Source organism: Thermobia domestica, chromosome 2 (assembly GCF_964235325.1).
Source record: "Thermobia domestica chromosome 2, izTheDome1.hap1.1, whole genome shotgun sequence".
NCBI classification, from domain to species: domain Eukaryota; kingdom Metazoa; phylum Arthropoda; class Insecta; order Zygentoma; family Lepismatidae; genus Thermobia; species Thermobia domestica.
Window position 1 is genome coordinate 322,082,413 of NC_137455.1, and position 19,946 is coordinate 322,102,358.

Here is a 19,946-nt window from a genome sequence, read left to right on the forward strand (position 1 = left end):
ACACACATTCTTTTCTCTTGAAAATTTATTCTTGTATTGATTTTGTTATTTCTTTACTTACACTACTCTTTAGAAGTGTCTCTTACTAGAAGTAACCCATTTTTTAAACCCATTTTCCTATTTATTAAATGGAAGCTTGCACATTTTCAAATTTTCGCCGCTATAACTTCTTAACCGTTCTTGTTACAAAAAAGTTACTGAACTTCTTTTTTTTTTTTTTAAAGTTTAATTCAAGGTTTCTCAAATGGTGTATCGAAACATCACAATATTATCTTTGGTAGTGGAGACATGATCATTTAAACGAACCTATGTCTCTCGACACGGCAGCCATTTTGATGACGACCCCAAGGAGTTCATGACCTCTCAAGTGTTTTCTAGCTGTTTTTATTTCTTTAAATATACATAAGCTCTGGGCAAAATATTATACTGGTGTCTGGAATTGAAATATTTTGATACAATATTTAAGACTAATATTTTTTTTAGATATTTTTTAATATAGTTATTCTTTTACAGATAAGTTCAGGTTAAACAACTACAAATTCTGTAACAATAATATTGTTAATTTACTTCTTCTATTATAAGAAATTAAAATTCTTGATTAGTCACTAGCACCTAAAAATTACTGAAAAAGCTTTGAAAAATTTTAGTCGTGTGAGAATGATTGAGCTATATCGAATAAGTTACTAGTTATTTATGAAAGACCCGTAGGCACATGGTTGTCATGTTTAAGATTTACTCTAGTATCGATGTCTTGGACTCTAGAAGGTTACCAAGCTAATTACTTCTTCTGTCAACAGAATGTTGCTGGTTGTCATATTGGAAACTTCTTTTTCGTGACAGTGTACTTTGGGAATCACGGAGACTGTAGCTTTTGGAAGTACATACATGATCATACACTCCAATTGGGCCATGTTTGAATTCGATTGTCAAATCTTCATTTCTACGTATGTTTTTCCAATGCTTCTTTAGTTTCCTGAAGAATGTTTTCAATTTCCCTGTTTGTTTTCCATCAGTCTTTTTCTTTTCAATAGATTTTGTGTTTGTTTTGTTTGCTTCATAGTTCTCTAAAATGTGATCTCTATATATACTTTGTTGTACCCTTTCAAATGAAACTTCTCGTTTGTTAATTTTATTATCATAATCACGCCTACCATTTACTTGTTGGAGATTCAGGATAACTGAAGAAATAGCGTTTGGGTGGATCAAGAGTTTTTCAAAACCTTTGTCTTCGGTGGAGGTTTCCCCTTTCGAGTGCATCAAAATAGCAGATTCTTTTAAAGGATATGTGATGTTTTTCTCTGTATGCTTAACATCTTTTAATAATTCATATTCTTCAGTAAATTCTGGTTTAATATTTGAGCCACCTCGTTCCACATTTGAGAACTCTGGTCTTGTGTCTTCTTCTGTTTCTCCTGTATATGTAATATTTCGTAGATATTGGTACATGAGAGAACTTTGAGAATTATGTTTATATTGTTGATCTGTTTCTAATTCTTCACATTTACGCTCACAAAATACTTTCCTTCCAACGACTCTAGGTAAATACTTGTTGAAATCAATTTTATGTTTATTAGAAGTGTTCACATTATCATAATGACGTTTTTCTACCTCATTTGGCACCATGTCTAAGAGATAATTATTCGGGTTATAAATTCTTCGAAAATCTTTATTTTTTAGTTCTTTACATTGTTTTCCACCTAAATATTCATTTGAACAAAAATTGTGTTGCTTAGTACATAAAGAGTAAACGCTAGTGTCTAATTGGGACGAATTTGAAATTTTAACTATTTCCAATAAAGATGCTGACCGCCTAATGTTGATATTCTTGCCTGTAACATATTTATAAGGAAATTTATTGTTTACTAAAATCATCTCAGAACTTCCTTTATAATTATGGTGTAAACAATCAAGCGATGTTAACGAATTTCCTTCTGTTGCCTCTACAACATGGAACGCTCCAGAACTCTGATTTCCACTCGTGTATTCACAACCTTCTAGTATATTTTCAGAAGTGTATGAATTATACTTCTCGGTAAGATCTAAAGTACATGTATTACTTGATTCTCTTGACAGATGGTAGTGCTGTGCATCTCTGAACTGTTCGCAAGTGTCGTCGGACAAACTATTCTTATCGGCTTTGTAGCATATTTTCTTCTTATACTTATTTTCAAGTTTATCTTCATCGTGTAGGTAAATAATATGAACGTTCCCATAATTCTCTCTCCCTTTGTAACTTTGAAGCGAATTTTGATCAGACTTTTCTGTCTTTCCAAGTCTTGATCGTGAATGTGGTTCTTGTATTTCGAACATATTGTTTACATGGACTGTATTTCTTATACATGAGTGACTGCTTGCACTACAGTTCTCTAACTTGCGCTTCCTTGAAACAAAGCAAATAGGCTTCGAGTCCACTGAACAGACTCTAAAATTTTGTGGCGAATCGCAGCATTGAAAGACATCCGTTTCTGATTTAGCTATTTCCCTATATGTATTATTGCGTAGCAAAGTACTAGATGAACTCAAATAAAAGCTGGAAATACCCGTATGGTTGATCTTGAGTTTTCCAGTATCTTCAGTTCTTTTAGTTTTTTCCTGTTTATTTTTAACTGTTATCAAATTTTCATATTCTGAACTTTTTGAATAGTTCCTCACAGAGTCTGTTTCCTCTAAACTAGAAGTCCGAATGTACATACCGTTTACCAATGTGATTCTATTACTATTGCTAGGTTGTTCTTTATAGATGTTGACTGATAGTAGGCCACTTGATGATACATTTGTGGTCTGCTTGACGTCGTGCTTGACATGTTCTGATGACGAAGTTCTGGAAATTGTATTTTTTATTGGCATTACTTCCTTGTCCTTTAAATTTAGTTTGTTCTTATCATTGCTTTTTCTCTCATAATTTTTAATGTCTTCCGCAAAATTTGCCAAAAGATGTTCATAATCAAACAATTTTGGGCTCATTTTTTTGTTAGTTCGATTTTCAATGTGTCTCGCTATATTAGAGAACTCTCTTGGTTTCATTTTAGATTCAGTTTGTAAATTCTTATTAAACGTGTATTCATTGCTCTGTGTCATATAAGATGATTTTTTGTTAAAATCCTCACAGTTTTCAGCATGTTGTGTGTGTGACAGTTTGATTAAATTATCGTCAAGAGAGCTGTATTCATAAAAGTTTTGCTCACTAGTTAGTAACAATGGTAAACAGTCATCAGTGATATTTTTCGTCTGGAGAGGAACAGCCATGCACAAGAAGACAGGAGAACTAGCAAATTTTCTTCCTCTGCAGTACCTTCGGGCATGAGTGGAATTATTCTGAGATGGTTCTTCTTGACATTCTGAAGATTTTCTTGACATTTGTGAGTGGTTAATGAATGATTGCAATGGAAGAACGAACGAATTCCCTTCAGAGGCCTCAGTTTCATTAGCAGCAAACATACTTGGATAATTGAAACCCTGACTTGTAGACTGATTAAGTGTTAAATACATCAGTCTGTTATAGTTAAATGGAACTCTGGTAGAATTCAAAGGTCTGTGTTGTGGGAATTCTCCTCGTTCTTGTCTCCTTATATTGGGTTTCTTCGATTTTTTGAATTCACTCGGAGGCCCAAACGGAAATTCCATTTCATTTTCTTTTGTAGTTGGTTCTACTTCATCTTCAGCATTTGGTTTCTTTGTTTCTCTGAATTCACCCGGGTCGGTTTCACTTTGTTCCTCATCATTATCATATTTATTTTCACTATCGTATTTGTTTTCATTATCATATGAGTATTCTCTTACTGTAACTTTTGAAGGATATTTTTCATGTTTCGCTCTCTTCTTATCTCTAAGTAAGGAAAACATACTTGGTTCTTTGTTCTCATTTGAAAAATTATCATCAACAAAGATGAAAGAACCTGAGATGGAATCCTTTGAAGTTCTTTTGCTTCCACTGGCTCTTCTAGGTTTTCGTCGGTCTCTCCGCATAGGAGATCCACTGTGTTCTCTTAAAGTTACTTCGCTACTTGTTAGAGCATTATTTTCGTAAACATTTCGTAGTGAAGAGATTTCACTGGGTTCCCTAGAAACTTCTCTGCTTCTTATTGGCTTATCATCTTCAACAAAATTCATCTGTGGAGAGATTCTATTTTGTTTGCTTAGAACTTCTCTACTTTCTGGCGCATCATCATCGTCAAAATTCATCTGTGAAGGGATTCTATTTTTTTTGCTTGGAACTTCCTTACTATTTACTGGTGTATCTGTGTTATATACTTGTTCCGGCAAAGCTGTTTCACTGGGTTCACTTAAAACTGCTAGTTTCTGCGAAGCTGCTTTACAAGATCCCTTTAAAACTGCTCTATTTTTATTTGATGCATTGTCTTCACGCAGCGTTTTCTGTGCTGGGATTTTAGTAGGTTGTCTAGATACTCCTGCAGGTTCCATATATTCAACTGCAAATTTTTTCGGAGGACTTCCACTAGGTTCTCTTGAAGAACATTTATAAGACGATGACATATTATCTTTTCCTTCTTCTTCTTCGTCTTGTTTTTCTTCTCCTCCTTCTTCTTCTTCACATGCACATTTCTTCTTGGTATCACTGTAATTTTTGGTCTTTTCAGAATAGTGACTAAAATTAAAATAGAAGAAATCCTTAATTGTTTGACACACTTTATGCACACATGGACTCACACCTTGGCAACAAGTTTTTCGATGGTTATTATCTTCACCAGCAGCAGCAGTACCATCTCCATTGTAAAGAGCTTTCCCATTCGAAGCCCATTTTGTCTGACTTCTGTGACTGGTCTTACCCTCTCTTACAAGCACCTTTATATTAAGAGGGCCTTGAGCATCAAAATTATATGTAACTGTTTTCTGATTATCTCTTCCTTCGTTGCTGTGTTGGTCATCAGTTTCCGGACTAAAATACTTAACATACCCGTGTTTGCTTATTTTTCTTTTTGGTATTCCTGCTGTGTAGCCCATTACATTTCTGTTTCTTGATGGAGTAATCCACTTTTTAGCATCCAAATGAGAAGAATGAGATAAAGAAGGTATAAGTGTTTCTGGTATTCCACGCGCAATCGCTTCACAGTGCCTATTATCTCGCCAGAGACTTAGGTTTTGGTGAACCTTGGGCGTAGAAGAAAAGGCTATCTTCTTCTTTTCAAGTTTACAGTTCTTAATTGCTTTATTTATTCCACTGTTGTATGGCAGAGGGCTTGAAAACTTATGTAGTGGGCTCTCTGAATTGCTTACATTTTCCCCTGTTTCACTGAGATTATCTACATCATTCTCTACGTTCCTTTTAGTATTTAGTATGTCCGAAAACTCTTCATTCTTTGATATTAAGTGAGAGTATTGCTCACGTTGTCGTTGTTCACCAAAAGACTTCCTTCCTAATTTCTTCGATGCCTGATGTTTATATTCATTATCTTGGTTATTTCGCCACCTATGCTTCTCCCTTCTCTTTTCCCTTTCAGAGAATTTTATTTTTATCTTTCGATCACTCTGTACAGCTTCTGAAGGATTTACATTGCCATGAGACAGATAATTTTGCTTTTCCTTACAAGGCTCCATTGTTTCAAAGCTTTCTCTCTTTCCTTGTTTTAATCAACTTATCAAGAGTTCATTAACTCTTTCGCCTTTGATTAATTATATTTTTATTAATAGTATGTATACATTATGTAGCAAACTGTCTCCAGATATTTGTTTCCGTTTAAGACTCTCAACAAGATACCAGTAGATCGCTTCTGGTCCTTAAGTGTTTAATAAATGCAAATTATTTCTTCATTCTGAAAAAATAATAGCTATGTTATTATTCTACCGTAGGTAAACTAGAATATATTTTAAATATATTATAACGTGTATTTACTAATATTGTAAATTCATCTAACATAATTAGCGTGAAATACTCTTATTATTTTGTCTATTGACTGAGGTCCTGATATGTATCTGTAAGTTCATATTTAAGTTTGAATTTCTTATTGTGTTAATGTAAATAAGAATAAAAAGAAATTCGTCAAAGCATCCAAAGGTTGTGCCTAAACATCTTATTTTCAGGAAACGGGAATATATACTATATTGAGGCATTTAATACCAACAAAGCTAATGTCAGTTTTCAAGGAGAGATATAGTAAGACCTTCGACTTTTTTTCTTCATTTTTCCAATCATCTCCCCCCCCCCCCCCTATTTCCAGTTTTATGAAGTCTCGAGATAGTGAAATCTTCGCGTAATATAGCCTGTTATTAGCAGAAACTTTCTTTTAATGGGAAATTCTACGTAGGTTAGATACATAGATCTTTCAACACAGTAATTCGATCAAGGATAATACTGGTATGTATCGTTCTGACTTTAAATGGAGAAAAATATTTCGTGTATCGACGAAACTGAGTTGCCGGTGACTTTTTATTTTAGCTAATTCACTTCCAGCAAACGAAATGAAGATGCGTGTTTTTCGTGTAAAACAAGGCAGAGAGCGTAGACGTAATCTATACTTAGATATACTACTATATAAAAGAGGAAAAGTGACTCATTCATCATCACCCAGACCGTACTAATATCAGTAGAAGCGGTGAATTTTGACTGAGAGTTCATTTTGTTACGAAAGCAAGTGACACAGAAAGATTTCTGAAAATACATATCCTAAGAATTTTTCTTTTTTTCGTTTTATTGCAGGAAGCACTTTCAAACCAAACACCTGAACAGGAAAAACATGCAAAATGGATGTTCCCCTATTTAGGAAGTCTAATATCCTCGGAGGAAAGAAGTGAAAAAGACGTAAGTTCAAGAATAACCGAGGCTAAACAAGCATTCGATAGGAAAAGAGGACTGCTAACATCAAGAAATGTGTCGTTGGATGTTCAAAAACGATTTATTAAGACTCTGGTATGAAGCGTTGCGCTTCACGGATCAGAGACATTGACTTTACGACGTGGACATTAAGAAAAGCTGAAATATCCAAGCTGGAAACATTTGAAATCTGGTGATAGCGCAAAATACTGTTCATACCATGGACCAAAAGGAAAAGAAATGAAGATGTACTAAAGGAAGTTAATGAAGGACGACAGATCATGAAGATAATAGGAAAAAGAAGAAACAGCATGTTTAGTCATCTTATTCGGCACTCCGATTGGATCACCGTGCCGATGGAGGGAAAGGTAGAAGGAAAACCAGGAAGAGGAAGACCAAGAATGGAATATATAGATACAGTTACGAAGAAGAGACATTATTAAAGTATAAAACAGCTTTCCCAAGGGAGAGAAAAGTTTTAAAATTTCCATGTTGCTTACCAACTTATGGTTGAGGAAAGAAAGAACATTTTAGGAATAGTGTATTTCACAAGTCTCTGAAGTCAGAAAGATGAAACTCGTCATATAAACTTATCGTTAAAAATAACCGAACATACGTTTCAATATTTAAAAAAAAAAAAAAAAAAAAAAAAAAAAAAAAAAAAAAAAAAACCTGAATAAGAGGAGCAATTTCCATAATTTTAAAATTTCCCATTATTTCTTCAGAAAATGCCAAATGTAACGATCTGACTATTTTTAGGTGTTAAATTTGGCATTTGAACTCTTAATTAAAAATAATTGAATACTTTTCTCAGCACTTTCGAAACTTCTGCTCCTAAAAGTGAAAGCAGGAAAATTCTATAATATTAAAATTTCCCACCATTTCTTCAGAAAATGCTAAATGTAAAGATTGGAGGTGTGAAAATTGAAGTTAAACTCTGAAATAAAAATATGAGTTCCAGTTTTCAAAAATTACGCTTTTAACCCTTAACGCACCAAGCCTAAATCGTCAACGTTGTTTACCAAGTTGGGGTATTCTAGGGACCACAAGTGTTATATTGATTTCTCAACTTATTTTTTGCACTTTCTTAACGAACGTATCATTGATCTAATTATGTAGCAGATATCCCAAAAGGAAGCAGGGTACTTATAAAAATCGAGAATAAATTGGTTCTTATAGTTGTACCAGTATCACCAAATATCACTCTCTGGGGTCCCTAGAAGACCCCAATGGTGTGTTAAGGGTTAAGAAGAAAGATACACGTTTACACGTTTTTTTTTCTCTAAATTCAAATCAATTTGTCTCTCTCTTCATCACGGAAAAATGGTCACACCGTTAGAAAAAAAAATTCCACATAGTATTATCCTAGAGTGGTTCTTATCATGTCATATTAAAGTGTGTATGCTAAGGAGGAGGGAGGTATTTAAAATATATGCGAAAACTTCAGTATCTCGCGAGCCCCTTATTATAGGAAAATAAGTCTTGATATCTAAACTCTTTGTTAAAAGCAAATGGTCATGTGGATAAGCCTTTCTTAAAATTCTATTTCTAAAGGGGGGAGCGGCAATTTAATTTTTCTCAATATATCAAAATAATATTGATGTTATCTGTTTCATCATTACGGAAAACCAATTCATCATTTGAAGTGCATTGTTGAGCATAGTGTTTTTCATTTCGCTTTGATTTAAGACACGTCATAAACATGGAAATGGGGGAGCGGTATACAAATATACCTTTTCAACGTTTTCTGTAAGCCTATTCTTCCCGTGCGAGCTAGTATCTGGCTCAGCAGGCGTGCTCTGAAAAACAAAATCACGATATTCCCCAATCAATCAGCAGACTTACTATTCCTGTGATAATAATTATACGCAAAGTGTAAAATAGTACAGATGTTGTTCACTCACTAGAGGATTATTTAATTTATTTTGCATCTAAATGGTGCTCTCGTGTATTTTCTTAATATTTCTTGCTAATATTGGTCATATTGCTAATATTTCTTGCTAATTTCATGTCTTTTAGCAAACTCTTTTGTTTCTCTGGCGCTTACAACAGTAAAAGAATTTAATTTCTTCAGTTCCTGAAAAGCAACCATTAGTGAACTTCACCAAAATCTGAACAATACCAACCTGGATGTATGAATAAGCGTGTTAAAAGAAGACACATTATTTTTCCCACTCATTTCTCTTTTGAAGGTATTTCCTTTTGCAGTCTTAGGTAATGCAAAAGCGTGTAAGGAAAGCATTAATGCAGAGCTCTACTGATCAGGGAAACTCAGGGAAAAAGGCTGGAAATCACGGAAAGTCAGGGAAATTTTATAAAATATATTTTTTCTAACATTAGTTGTACACTAATTTCAGCTTGGCCAACCATTAATGATCACAGTATGGAATGCTGCTCAGACTTTTATGGATGGTAAGTGGAATGTACATATGAGCAATTGATTGTTATTTGTCTCTATAGAATGAATGTTCTCACATATAAATATTCATCGTTATTTATTTCTTATTTATATGTCAACGTCGTTCGACACCTGCCATGAAAATCAGGAATTTCCTGCCAAAGGTGAAGGAAAGTCAGAAAGAAGTTAGGGAAATAGATTTCTCCAGATCAGTAGAAACCCTGTAATGGTACAAAGAATGTATTTTTCTTTTATTTTTCAGTACTTTTTCCTAGAGGCTACATTTACACAATTTTTGAAGCGAGAATTGAATTTACTTGTTTTCCGTAAGAAAATGGAATCCATAGAAAAGAATATATCTACTTGTTTTCAGCCTAATAGCGTACTAAATGACTCTGATGAACTCACTAGAGAGCAACAAAACAGTAAGGGATACTTTTTTCCATCCGATAACACTAGTTTTTTTATCTCTAATAGCAAGGATATTTTTTCTCCGAATAACAGGTAAAGTCTTTTTATTTTTAACAGTAAGGATAACTTTTTCTCCCCAGATACAAACCAAAGCTTGTCTTATCTCTAATAGTAAGAATAACTTTTTCTCTCCGGACACAAGGTAAGATCTTTTATTAAGAATAATATTAAGGATAACTTTTATTCTCTCCGGATACAAGGTAAGGTATTCTTTACCTCTAACAGTAAGAATAACTCTTATCTCAATGGATTTAGTAGTAAGGATAACTTTTCTGCCCGGATACGAGATAAGATATTTTTATCTCTAACAGTAAATATAACTTTTTGTTTTTCCGGATACAAGCCAAAATATTTTATCTTTAATAGTGAGGATAACTTTTCCCCCTGGATACAAGGAAAGGTCTTTTTAATCTTTAACATTAGGGTTAGTTTATGTACCATATCCTCTGATACTAGTAAGGTTGCTTTATATTTAACATTAAGGATAACTTTTTATCTCCCTCTATTAAAAGGTAATGCCATTTTCTCTCGGATAGTAAGGATAACTTTTTCTCCAAGAATGCAAGGTAAGGTCTTTTTATCTCTAATCTCTAAGAGTAAGGATAATGTTTTCTCCGTGGATACAAAGTAAAGTCTTGATATCTCTAATAGTAATAACAACTTTTCTCCCCAAATACAAAGAAAGGTCTTTTTTATCTTTAACAGTAAGGATAGCTTATATATATTCTCGGATATTAGTAAGTTTTTTTAAATATATATATATATATTTAACAGTAAGAATAACTTTTTGTCTTCCCGAATAAAAGGCAAGGTCATTTTCTATCTAATAGTAAAGATAACTTTTTCTCTCCGGATGCAAGGTAAGGTCTTTTTATCTCTAAGATTAAGGATTGCTTTCTCCCCGGATACAATGTAAGGTCTTTAAAACACTAACAGTAAGGATAACTTTTTATCTCTCCGGATACAAGGTAAGGTGCTTCTCTAAGTTAATGTATGCTTTCGTGTACTGTAATCTATCATTAGTAAATGCAGAGAACTTCTAAAAGAGAAACAAGTTTCTATTTTCTGTTGTATGTAACGAATTATGTCTATTGTTTATTTTCTGTGTGCATGTAATGAATTATATATGCTACCTGTTATTTGTGTATTTCCATTTGGAATATTTATACATGTCGTAACCAATCATAAAATATTTATAAGTCTATATTTCCATCACATATTTTTAATTTCTTCTCGACTGCAATATTTTGCCCATATCTCATTACATATGCTTTGAGTTAATTCAACCCATGACAAAACACTCTTTTAAATACCAGCCTAAGAGTAGAAACAATTTTCGTAATAGCTTTTACGATTCATTTAGTGAAAACGGGTAGCAGATACAAAATAATTTATACATTAATGAATACTTTCAAAATAGTTTACACTAAACATCTTCACAGTGTTTTACAATTATAGATATTTTTATTTTCCGCCTATTTTAGTACTGTCATTTTTTTATTATATATATATATATATATATATAGATAGATAGATAGATAGATAGATAGATACATACATAGATAGATAGATATACAAACACCGTGGGTTTTCTCGGATTCTTCCCTTCCACTTTCGTTATTTTACCATTATCATTACATCTCCATTAGCCTCGGTATATAATGGTAGGACGTTAAACTAAAAAGAAGATAATATTATATTTCCAGAGGTCAAATGGTTGGTTGGAATGCATCAGTAGTAAATATTGCAGTAATCAGTAGTAAAAATTAGCTTAATCTTAAATAAGAGTTATGCCAGTGTCTGATCTTTGTCAAATATTGATTCTTTAGCTTATGCATAGAGCCAAACTCTCAATTAGATAATTCAGAAACATTCGTATCAAAGTTTAAAATCAAATAGAGAAAATTATAAACATTTCAGACGGTATCCAATAATAAGCATTATTATGTGGTTAAAACTCTTTTATTGTCAAATTAAAATTCATTTGATTCGCGTATTACAAATTTTAGTGTTTGATCACATTCTTTCTCTGCTTATACTACTTCGATTTCTTAAAGCCAACCTTATCCGCCTTATAATCTTCAGCATAATATTTCTTAGGAATCACTATAAATCCAATGACATTATCAGACAGATCTTCGGCTGCTTCTACAGTCTCTGTTAATTTAGCCCAGTTTATGATACAACCAATTTTTTGTTTTTCTGTACATGTGTTATGAATAACTTTCCTACTTACATTACATTTGCCACGTAGGTGAGCGTTTGGTTTATTTTCACATACTTTCGTGCGTATTGGTTTCCTTATACTGGGTTTAATATTCAAATCAATGCTCTCTTGAGATTTGAATTTCCGTCTTTCATATTTTGAATTAATATGTAACTGAGTTCCAGATCTAATCTGAGTGTTATTTGTTTCACTATTTATTTTTACTGGCTTGGACTGAGCAAGTTTGGTTTCTTTATGGTTTGATTCATCTTCACTTCTAAGCTCACCTGCTTCTCTACATTGCATAAGAACATTATATTTCGGAGAAAAATAGATTTCTTTTCCTGCCTTTGGGGGATAAGAAGAGATTTTACTTTCTTGTAATTGCTGTCCATTATTTTCACATTTAAAATTGCAATTTAAAGATGAAGTTCTATGATTCAGTTGTTTCGATGTGGAAGCCTCTTGCAGTGAATTCAAATGATGAATAGTCATTTCCTTATCAACGAGACAACCCATTTTGTCTAGTACTTTGCTATTTATAGGTCTGTTTTCTTGGATGCAAAAAGCAGTGCAAGGAATAGATGGTTGATATCGTAACGAAGTGAGACTGTGCGTTATTTTGCAAGCACAAGACATTGTTTCAAGATTTTTACTAGGGTTGGTGCGTTCTGGATTTATTGATTTTTTACGCGTTCCGCTAATCCTTTGAGAGTTTAATTTTTCATTTTGATGCATACAATCATTTTTACCTTTCGATTTTCTTCTCCAGCTACTTATATTCTTGAGTTCTGTAGAAATATTTCTACTATATTTCACACGTTCTTTTCTGTGCTTTTTGTTATGTACAATCATTGACTGACTTTGGAATGCATGCGATGAAGTACAAAAGTCCTCCCTGGCATGAGTTCTTTTAGTATTCAAATGCATTGGTCTTTTTTCAATTAAAAAATTTTGATTTCTGGAATCACGAGCTCTTATTCCTTGCATATTTGACGCTTGGGAAAAAGTACAAGGTAATATACTAGAATATTTTTTTAAATCATTCATATTATATTTAACATTTGAGAAACCGTCTTGATTTACAAAATGTTCCTTCTGAATATTAGATATGACAAATATATTTTCGTCATTTTTGTTATCTTTTTCAAATATACTTTTTAAAACTGAGAAGTCTGTGTTATCGCCTAAGGTTACACATTGTACACAGTAGTTCTGATTTGAAGGACCCGGAGAAGAAACATCATTTGTCAAAATATAATCATCCTGGCGAGGTATATTCGTTGAATATCTGCTATTACAGTTGAGCTGACCTAATGCATTTTCATTAGTATTTTGTTCAATGTCTCTAGTGAATTCACGTGATCTATTTTGAGTGCCTTTAATGAAGTAATTTTGACCGTTTAGATGTATGGGAGATCTATCTTTATTGAAATGTTTGTTTATGTTAGAAATACTAATATTTTTAGTCATAGTCATGTTACTATTGTTCCTGTAAGACTTGGGCACATTAAATGGGTTCTGCTCATTTATACGTGTATGATGAGAAGTTTCATTTACAGTTGCAGTATAACTATTTCTGGTGGACTTGTGTGGAGGATTTGGTCTACTCTTTTTCCTTTGAGTTTCAAAACATTTGCAGCACTTACAGTATTTAGTATAATTAGAGTGTAATGCGCTTGTTATATCATAGTAATCATCCGTCTGTATCTCTTTCGTTGTATAAATTTTGGTTTTATTGGCGGAATTAGTACTTTTATCACTTTGTAATTTTGTTTGGTTGTTCGTATTCTCGATATTGACATCTTCTGTTAATCTATTTTCAAAGATGTCATGTTGCTGTAGCGTAGCGTATTCTCTTTGACTTCTATTATTCCGATAATTGGAAATATGTTTGTCACTTAGATTAGGAATTTTTAGTTCATGCTGATTGTTATCTTCATGTGTTTGAACACATCTATGATTAAGAATAGGTTCGTTTATGGCATAATCAGAACTTAGTTTCTCTCTCAATTTAATTAAATTATGCAAGAAGTTCTCAGTTTTATTAATTGAGAAACATACCTTTCTATGCATTTCATTTGACAATAATCTATTGCTTAAATGAACTGGTGGAGATTCTTTATCTTCAATTGAGTTATTTTGACGTTTTGTTCTATCTTGGATCTTTCCAGGAATTCCTTCTGAAACTTGAGCAAGATAACCAGGTTCATTTTCTCTTGATATCTTGATTGTTTCAGGTTTACTATCTTTCTCTATGTCTGCCTGGATACACATATCAGCTACAAATTTTATATCACTGCTCTCCGTAAAATCTCTTTCGTCGTATTGCGTACTTTCATCACACAAGTAAACTAAGGATGAGCTCTCAAAGTTATTTAATGAAGTTCTTGAAGGACATAGAACTTCATAAAATGTTCTACCATCAGGAGTTGCAAAATAGATACTTTCAGTTATTTCCTTGTTGTCTGAATCATGATGCATGAAAGAAACTCTCTTAGGTTGTTGTTCTTTTTTCTTTTCTTCGTAAACTACTTTCTTTGGTTTAGCATTTGGCCTACCTTCAAAGTAAGAAATTCTCCTGCCTTTTTCTTTCTTGTCTGGAGCTTTTATTTCTTGTGATTTGTTGTCCTCGAAAGTAACTGTCTTCATTTTTCCTATGTGACCTGTTTTATCTTTTAAGAGACCTTTTTCTACAGCTACTGTTCTCCTTCGGCCTTTTTCCGTCAAGTCCTTTTCAACTAGAGTCTTCTTTCCAGGGATATCTTCATCATCCAGTTCCATTGACTTCCTGCCTTCAATGCCCCGAAATGTAACACGTTTAACTTTACTTTTTCCTCTTTTAATTTCCGAGTCCGATCTTACAAATCCAGGAGGATCAAGTATTTTAGTATCTTCATAGATTATTTTGTGAAATTTCTTTTTCTTTTCCTTTGATTCTTCTGGATTGCCTTCTACGTCTTTCTCGGATGTAAATCTTTTAACTTCCGTAAATGTTTTTTTCGGCTTAGTAATTATTTTATCAATTACAATTGTCTTCCTTTTTCCATCTGGTATAAATTCACATGTTTCTTCTTCGTCTTCAGGTTCACTTTCTGATTCGAATGGTTCAGTGTCTGCTGTAGATGGCTCCTGTTCAACTGCTGTAGATAGCTCCTGTTCCACTTCTGTTTCTATGTTTATGGATGATGATTCTTCTGGTTCAGATTCAAAATAGAGTTGTTCCGAAGACTTGATATTAGAAGGCAGTATTTCGGATGATGGTTTTGTTTCCACTATGTTATCAGCTGATGGTTTTTCGTTCAAATCGATGTGTCTATTACATATTTTACAAGTACATGGGCATCTAAAACTTGAATATTGTGAGCAATTTGAAAATTGTGAGCATGAGGTACAAGTGCATTCATCCAATCGACAGATAGAATTGGGAATAATTCTAGTTTCAGGATAACAGTTTTGCCCTGTTGTACCACACAAAGTGTTTAATAAATCAATCATTACCTGACAAATTGACCAAGTTCTCATGTATGTCATTACGTCTTGGAAAGCAAGTTTTATTTTTTCATGACATGGCATCATCTCAATTTTCTGACAGTTGCAATTTCTATCTGCTTCACAGTCATAAACTTGGCATTCTTCTGGACATATACATTCATCAGTTGATTTTATGTGGCTAATATTGTAATTAGGAATTTGACGTGTTGCAGAAGAAAAGGTAGCATAATAGCCAAAAGAATTATTCCTGGGCTCTCTAATGCATCTGAGTCTTCTTAAGTGTTCAGGTGATCTATCAAAACAATCGTCGTGAATTGCAGCTGCTGAGAAAATTCGTTCATCTTTATAGTTGTTGCAACATAACTTCTGACATTCCTTTTCCGTATTTGAATTCTGTCTTACGCATTGAGAGAAATTTTGGAGCTCATTAAATTGGTTTCTATTTCTTAAATCTTGATAGTATTCCTGTATGATATTTCTTTCAGCAAACTTTGTATGAAAAATCCATAAAGGATGCAACATATTTTTAAAATTAACAGGAATTCGATTTAATTTCCTCTTGTCCTTTGTCTGTGATATTTGATAGTGACCTATCATTTTACTATCATTTTCCTGTTTAGTATCTGCAAGCAATGCTTTTTCATTTAATTTGCTTTTCTTTTTATGTCTATAAGATGAATTCTTGCTCACTGTTGTCCTGTACGGTTGATGAAGACATGTTACTGGATCAAGTAGTTCTTTAGACTCATGATAGGTAATTTTCTCTTCACCTGAATAAATACAATTGGCGACTTGAGCTTTAGCCTGTATAATCGTGTTCTCACGTGCTTTCTTATTCTTCTTCTTGAAACGAAACGGGAAACGAATTTTTCTCTTCCATTTCAAAGTTGTTGTGAAAGAGGTTTGATTTGATTTTCGTGTTAAATTGAGCATTGATGAGTGCAGAGTTTCATTGGTTAGCAATAGATTGTAATCATTATTCATAATGTCTTCTGACTGAGCATTGGAAGTCTCTCTAAATAAGCGGAATAATTTCATGATAAATGGTTGCTCCTTTCAAGTATTAGTAATAATGTAAAATTATTGTTAATTGAAATTTTGGCATACAATCTTTAAATTTTAGTAAGCAAATTAAGGTTAAATTCAGTTCACGTAGTTCTTTAACAATGTGAAGAAAATTATGTATTTAACACCTATAAATCAGAAAAATAAAATTTATTACAAGAAGAACGAACGTAAATTTCTGTTTACAAAATTAGAAATTAATAAATATGATGCAATAACACGTTAAGAAAAAACTTTTTACCATGTGAAGATATTATTTCTGTGTACTTATATTCTAAGTTCGTTATTTGTACATCAAGAAATGTAAGCTTAAGGACATTACCGCCCAAGTGTAGAGGATAGCAGTTTCCATAAACTTTTCAACATAGGGATTTTTCATGCAATTTCTCACTAATTTAACAGTTTCTTTTCTTTATATCTTTACATTCAAAACCGGGTTCTTGTCAGAAAACTAATCAAACTATTATTATTATTATTATTATTATTATTATTATTATTATTATTATTATTATTATTATTATTAGTAGTAGTAGTAGTAGTAGTAGTAGTAGTAGTAGTAGTAGTAGTAGTAGTAGTAGTAGTAGTAGTAGTAGTAGTAGTAGTAGTAGTAGTAGTATTTAAAAAATATTACATAGTAAACACCATATACAGCTACAAGTGCACTCGGGCAGCAGGTATATAACACATGCAACTAGTGACGTATTTAGGATTTTGTTTCGGAGGACTATGCACAACACGGGGAAACAGGGGCAATTCCCCACCTGTGTTTGAGAATTAAATATATTGTAATCGATTGTCTACTAATACTAGGAATAAACATGGAACTCGTATGTCGGTGGAGTATCTTACTCCCCCCAGGCAAATCTAAAATGACGCTCCTGCAAACACATGTTGAATATTTGTAATCTCATTTCAACTTAACTGGTTTCATTTTAGAAAAAATGGAAATATTTAGTATTATCTGTGTACGTTTTTACGTGAAAGAAAATGTTGAGACAAGTTGAAGCTAAAATGCACTTTTTGCAGTTTTAATGGCAAGAATTGCAGACTGGTGAATCTCATGTGATATGATACACGCAAAAATTTAGCAGTGAATCTAACTTTTTATTCTATTCATAGAAGAAAAAGGAAGTATCCTCTTGGCCTACCTAATTTCCCGGGCTACTTTTCCCCCTCCTGATTTTCTTTAATTCAAACTTTTATCTTTATTTATAACTAAACGATGTAAATATTCCTTTGCTATAATAACTAAAATCCCGTTATGTTGAAATGTGTGCAAGTTGGTGTGAAACACCAGTTCGCTTATCACCTCTTAGTTTTGGTGTTACTGACAACGGCCGACTTGAATCACAATTAACAGCGATCGAAAGTATGATAGGAGAAACGAAATGAAATAATACCTAAGCAAAAGAAACAGAACAGTAGAATGGGCGAAAGAAAGAAGAAAAGAATGCAGTTCTTACATGGAATGAAATTTGACAAATACAGTATTATTTCTGAACAAAGATCTAAGAAAATAGAAAGTCAATGAAATTCTTAGAAATGGTTAAAAAGGATTATTGTTGTACGTGGAATGCGAAAAACTAACAAATTTATTTCGGGGCAGGGGGGTTTGAGCCCGATAGCCCCCTAAATACGCCACTGCATGCAACCAAACCCATACAACAATGTCACGTAACACATTTGGCAACAGGCAGATTACATTTGCAATACATAAATTGCACTTGCAGTCGAAATCATAAAAATCAGCCTATAATAAACTTATAAATGATTACATATTGGGGCATAATATGACATATCATAAATAAAAAGAAGGATTACAATAAAAGAAATTCATATAATTAAACAAAACTCATATTAACTAAGATCATGAAGTATCCGATCATGCAACAAAAAAAAACTTAAACCTAGAAGAAAAAGAAAAGACGAAAGGAAAAAGAAGAAAGATATTTTTAAAATTCAGAACTATAGCTATACCACATTGACTTGACACCTAGTCTTTCTTTCCAAGCGCTGCTATCGGCTGAAGGAATTCCACTCCCTTTCTCTCGCTTAGCAACAGCTAAACCCTTATTGGCTCAACGCGTGAATGTGAGCTTTAGTTCGCATTTTTGCCACGGGTCAAGACATTTTGATAGTACAATTACAACCGTTACAAAGAGAAGACATCTCAAATAACAGCACACTATATTAAATTGGTAACACTAAAGGTTCTTTAATAAGTGAATAAGTTCTGAACGAACTTTAACAAATTTAGTTTGGAAAATGTTTAGAGAATAGAAATGATTTTATAAAGAGATTATTTTAAAGTATTTAATAGAAGATTTATAGACAAAAGGAAGAACATTTCTAGTGTTATAGTAAGGAATTCTTATTGGGAAAAAACATCAATAAAGAAATCTTCATGAAGAATATTAGCTATGATAAAACTTTAAAATAAAAAATCTATCGGCTAGAGACAAAAAATTCAGTTCTTTGGATATACTAGACAAATTCATATCTCTGAAATCTTTGAACTGCTATCGTAATTCGGCTGGAAAGTTATTCTAAATAGACTCAATAGTATTTACAAAATATTTGGCTCAATAGTATTTCCAAATGAGAATGCATGTTACACACGTAGAGAATTTTTCAATTACTAAAATATTTGAAAAATTAAGACAAGGCTATTTTTTCACAATGCTAATTTTTTCCTGTGCTTAGTGTGATTACTTGTAAATATTTTTTAAATAATAATTTGTTACCTAATATAATAATAATAATACTTTTTATGAATTACTATTGCTAAGTGGTATGTCATCTTTACGCAGCAAAAATGGACAAATTCGATCTGAATTCCTGCCATGGTTCTTTGTGATGGAGAAAATTCATGATAGCTGTTTCCTCTTAGGCCTTCTACTTTGTCATAATTCCGTCAGTCATTTCCTTTTCTCAACAATTCTTGTGGATACAAAACACAGTTGTTGAATATTCAAATAAAAGATTCAGGTTAGTTCGGTTTACGTGCACTGTATTGTAAAAGAGTTATAATAATCCTATAAGTAACATGTTATTTAATTGGTTGTTATACTCATTCATACCGCACTATAATCAAACAATTTGGTCAAAAGAACTAATAATTATTTGAATACGAAAATCGAATAACGAATATAGTTCGATTATTCAAATTAGTTTAAATTCTCAAATACAAGATTCTATGCTCTGAAAGGGCCTATTCAGTTTACCATAAGGACCAGACTGTGTCATCAGGTCAAAAGTCACGTTACGTGCCAAATCGAGTCTGGGGATTCCAAATCCCGATGTGAGACATTTCGAGCACGTAACTTCCGCGAATGGTGCTCTGGGAAATTCGAAGAAGATGCATATGCTTTATCATTATTATTGATTTTACTCAAACAACTTGACTTTTGACAAAATTCTATCCATATTTACCTTACGTGCTATATGTTTTTATGTCTTTGCAATAAGCTTTCAATTAGCCATCTCCTTATTATAGTTTTTGAAATACGTGGACTTCTTAATTTGTTTCATTGATTTTCCAT

General features: G+C 32.7%; 2 protein-coding genes across 6 annotated transcripts in view; both read right to left on the reverse strand.

The window, feature by feature from the left end:
* Positions 1-493: 493 nt before the first annotated feature.
* The window catches only part of LOC145678660 (uncharacterized), a 363,281-nt gene continuing 343,828 nt past the window's right edge, over positions 494-19,946 (reverse strand). For 2 of the 3 annotated variants that reach the window (XR_014130423.1, XM_081749039.1), the window contains one exon: positions 5,555-5,771. Coding sequence is in view for 1 of the 3 variants with exons in the window: in XM_081749038.1 (XP_081605164.1) it covers positions 775-5,556 (4,782 nt within the window). In the remaining 2 variants the exon portion in view is untranslated. Of the gene's footprint in view, positions 5,772-19,946 lie in introns of all 3 variants that reach the window. The other variant, XM_081749038.1, reaches the window with a different exon arrangement.
* The window catches only part of LOC145678661 (uncharacterized), a 49,372-nt gene continuing 41,004 nt past the window's right edge, over positions 11,579-19,946 (reverse strand). For all 3 annotated transcript variants that reach the window (XM_081749042.1, XM_081749041.1, XM_081749040.1), the window contains one exon: positions 11,579-16,532. In XM_081749042.1, the coding sequence (XP_081605168.1) occupies positions 11,677-16,377 (4,701 nt within the window). In that variant the 5' untranslated portion in view covers positions 16,378-16,532 and the 3' untranslated portion in view covers positions 11,579-11,676. The remainder of the gene's footprint in view (positions 16,533-19,946) is intronic.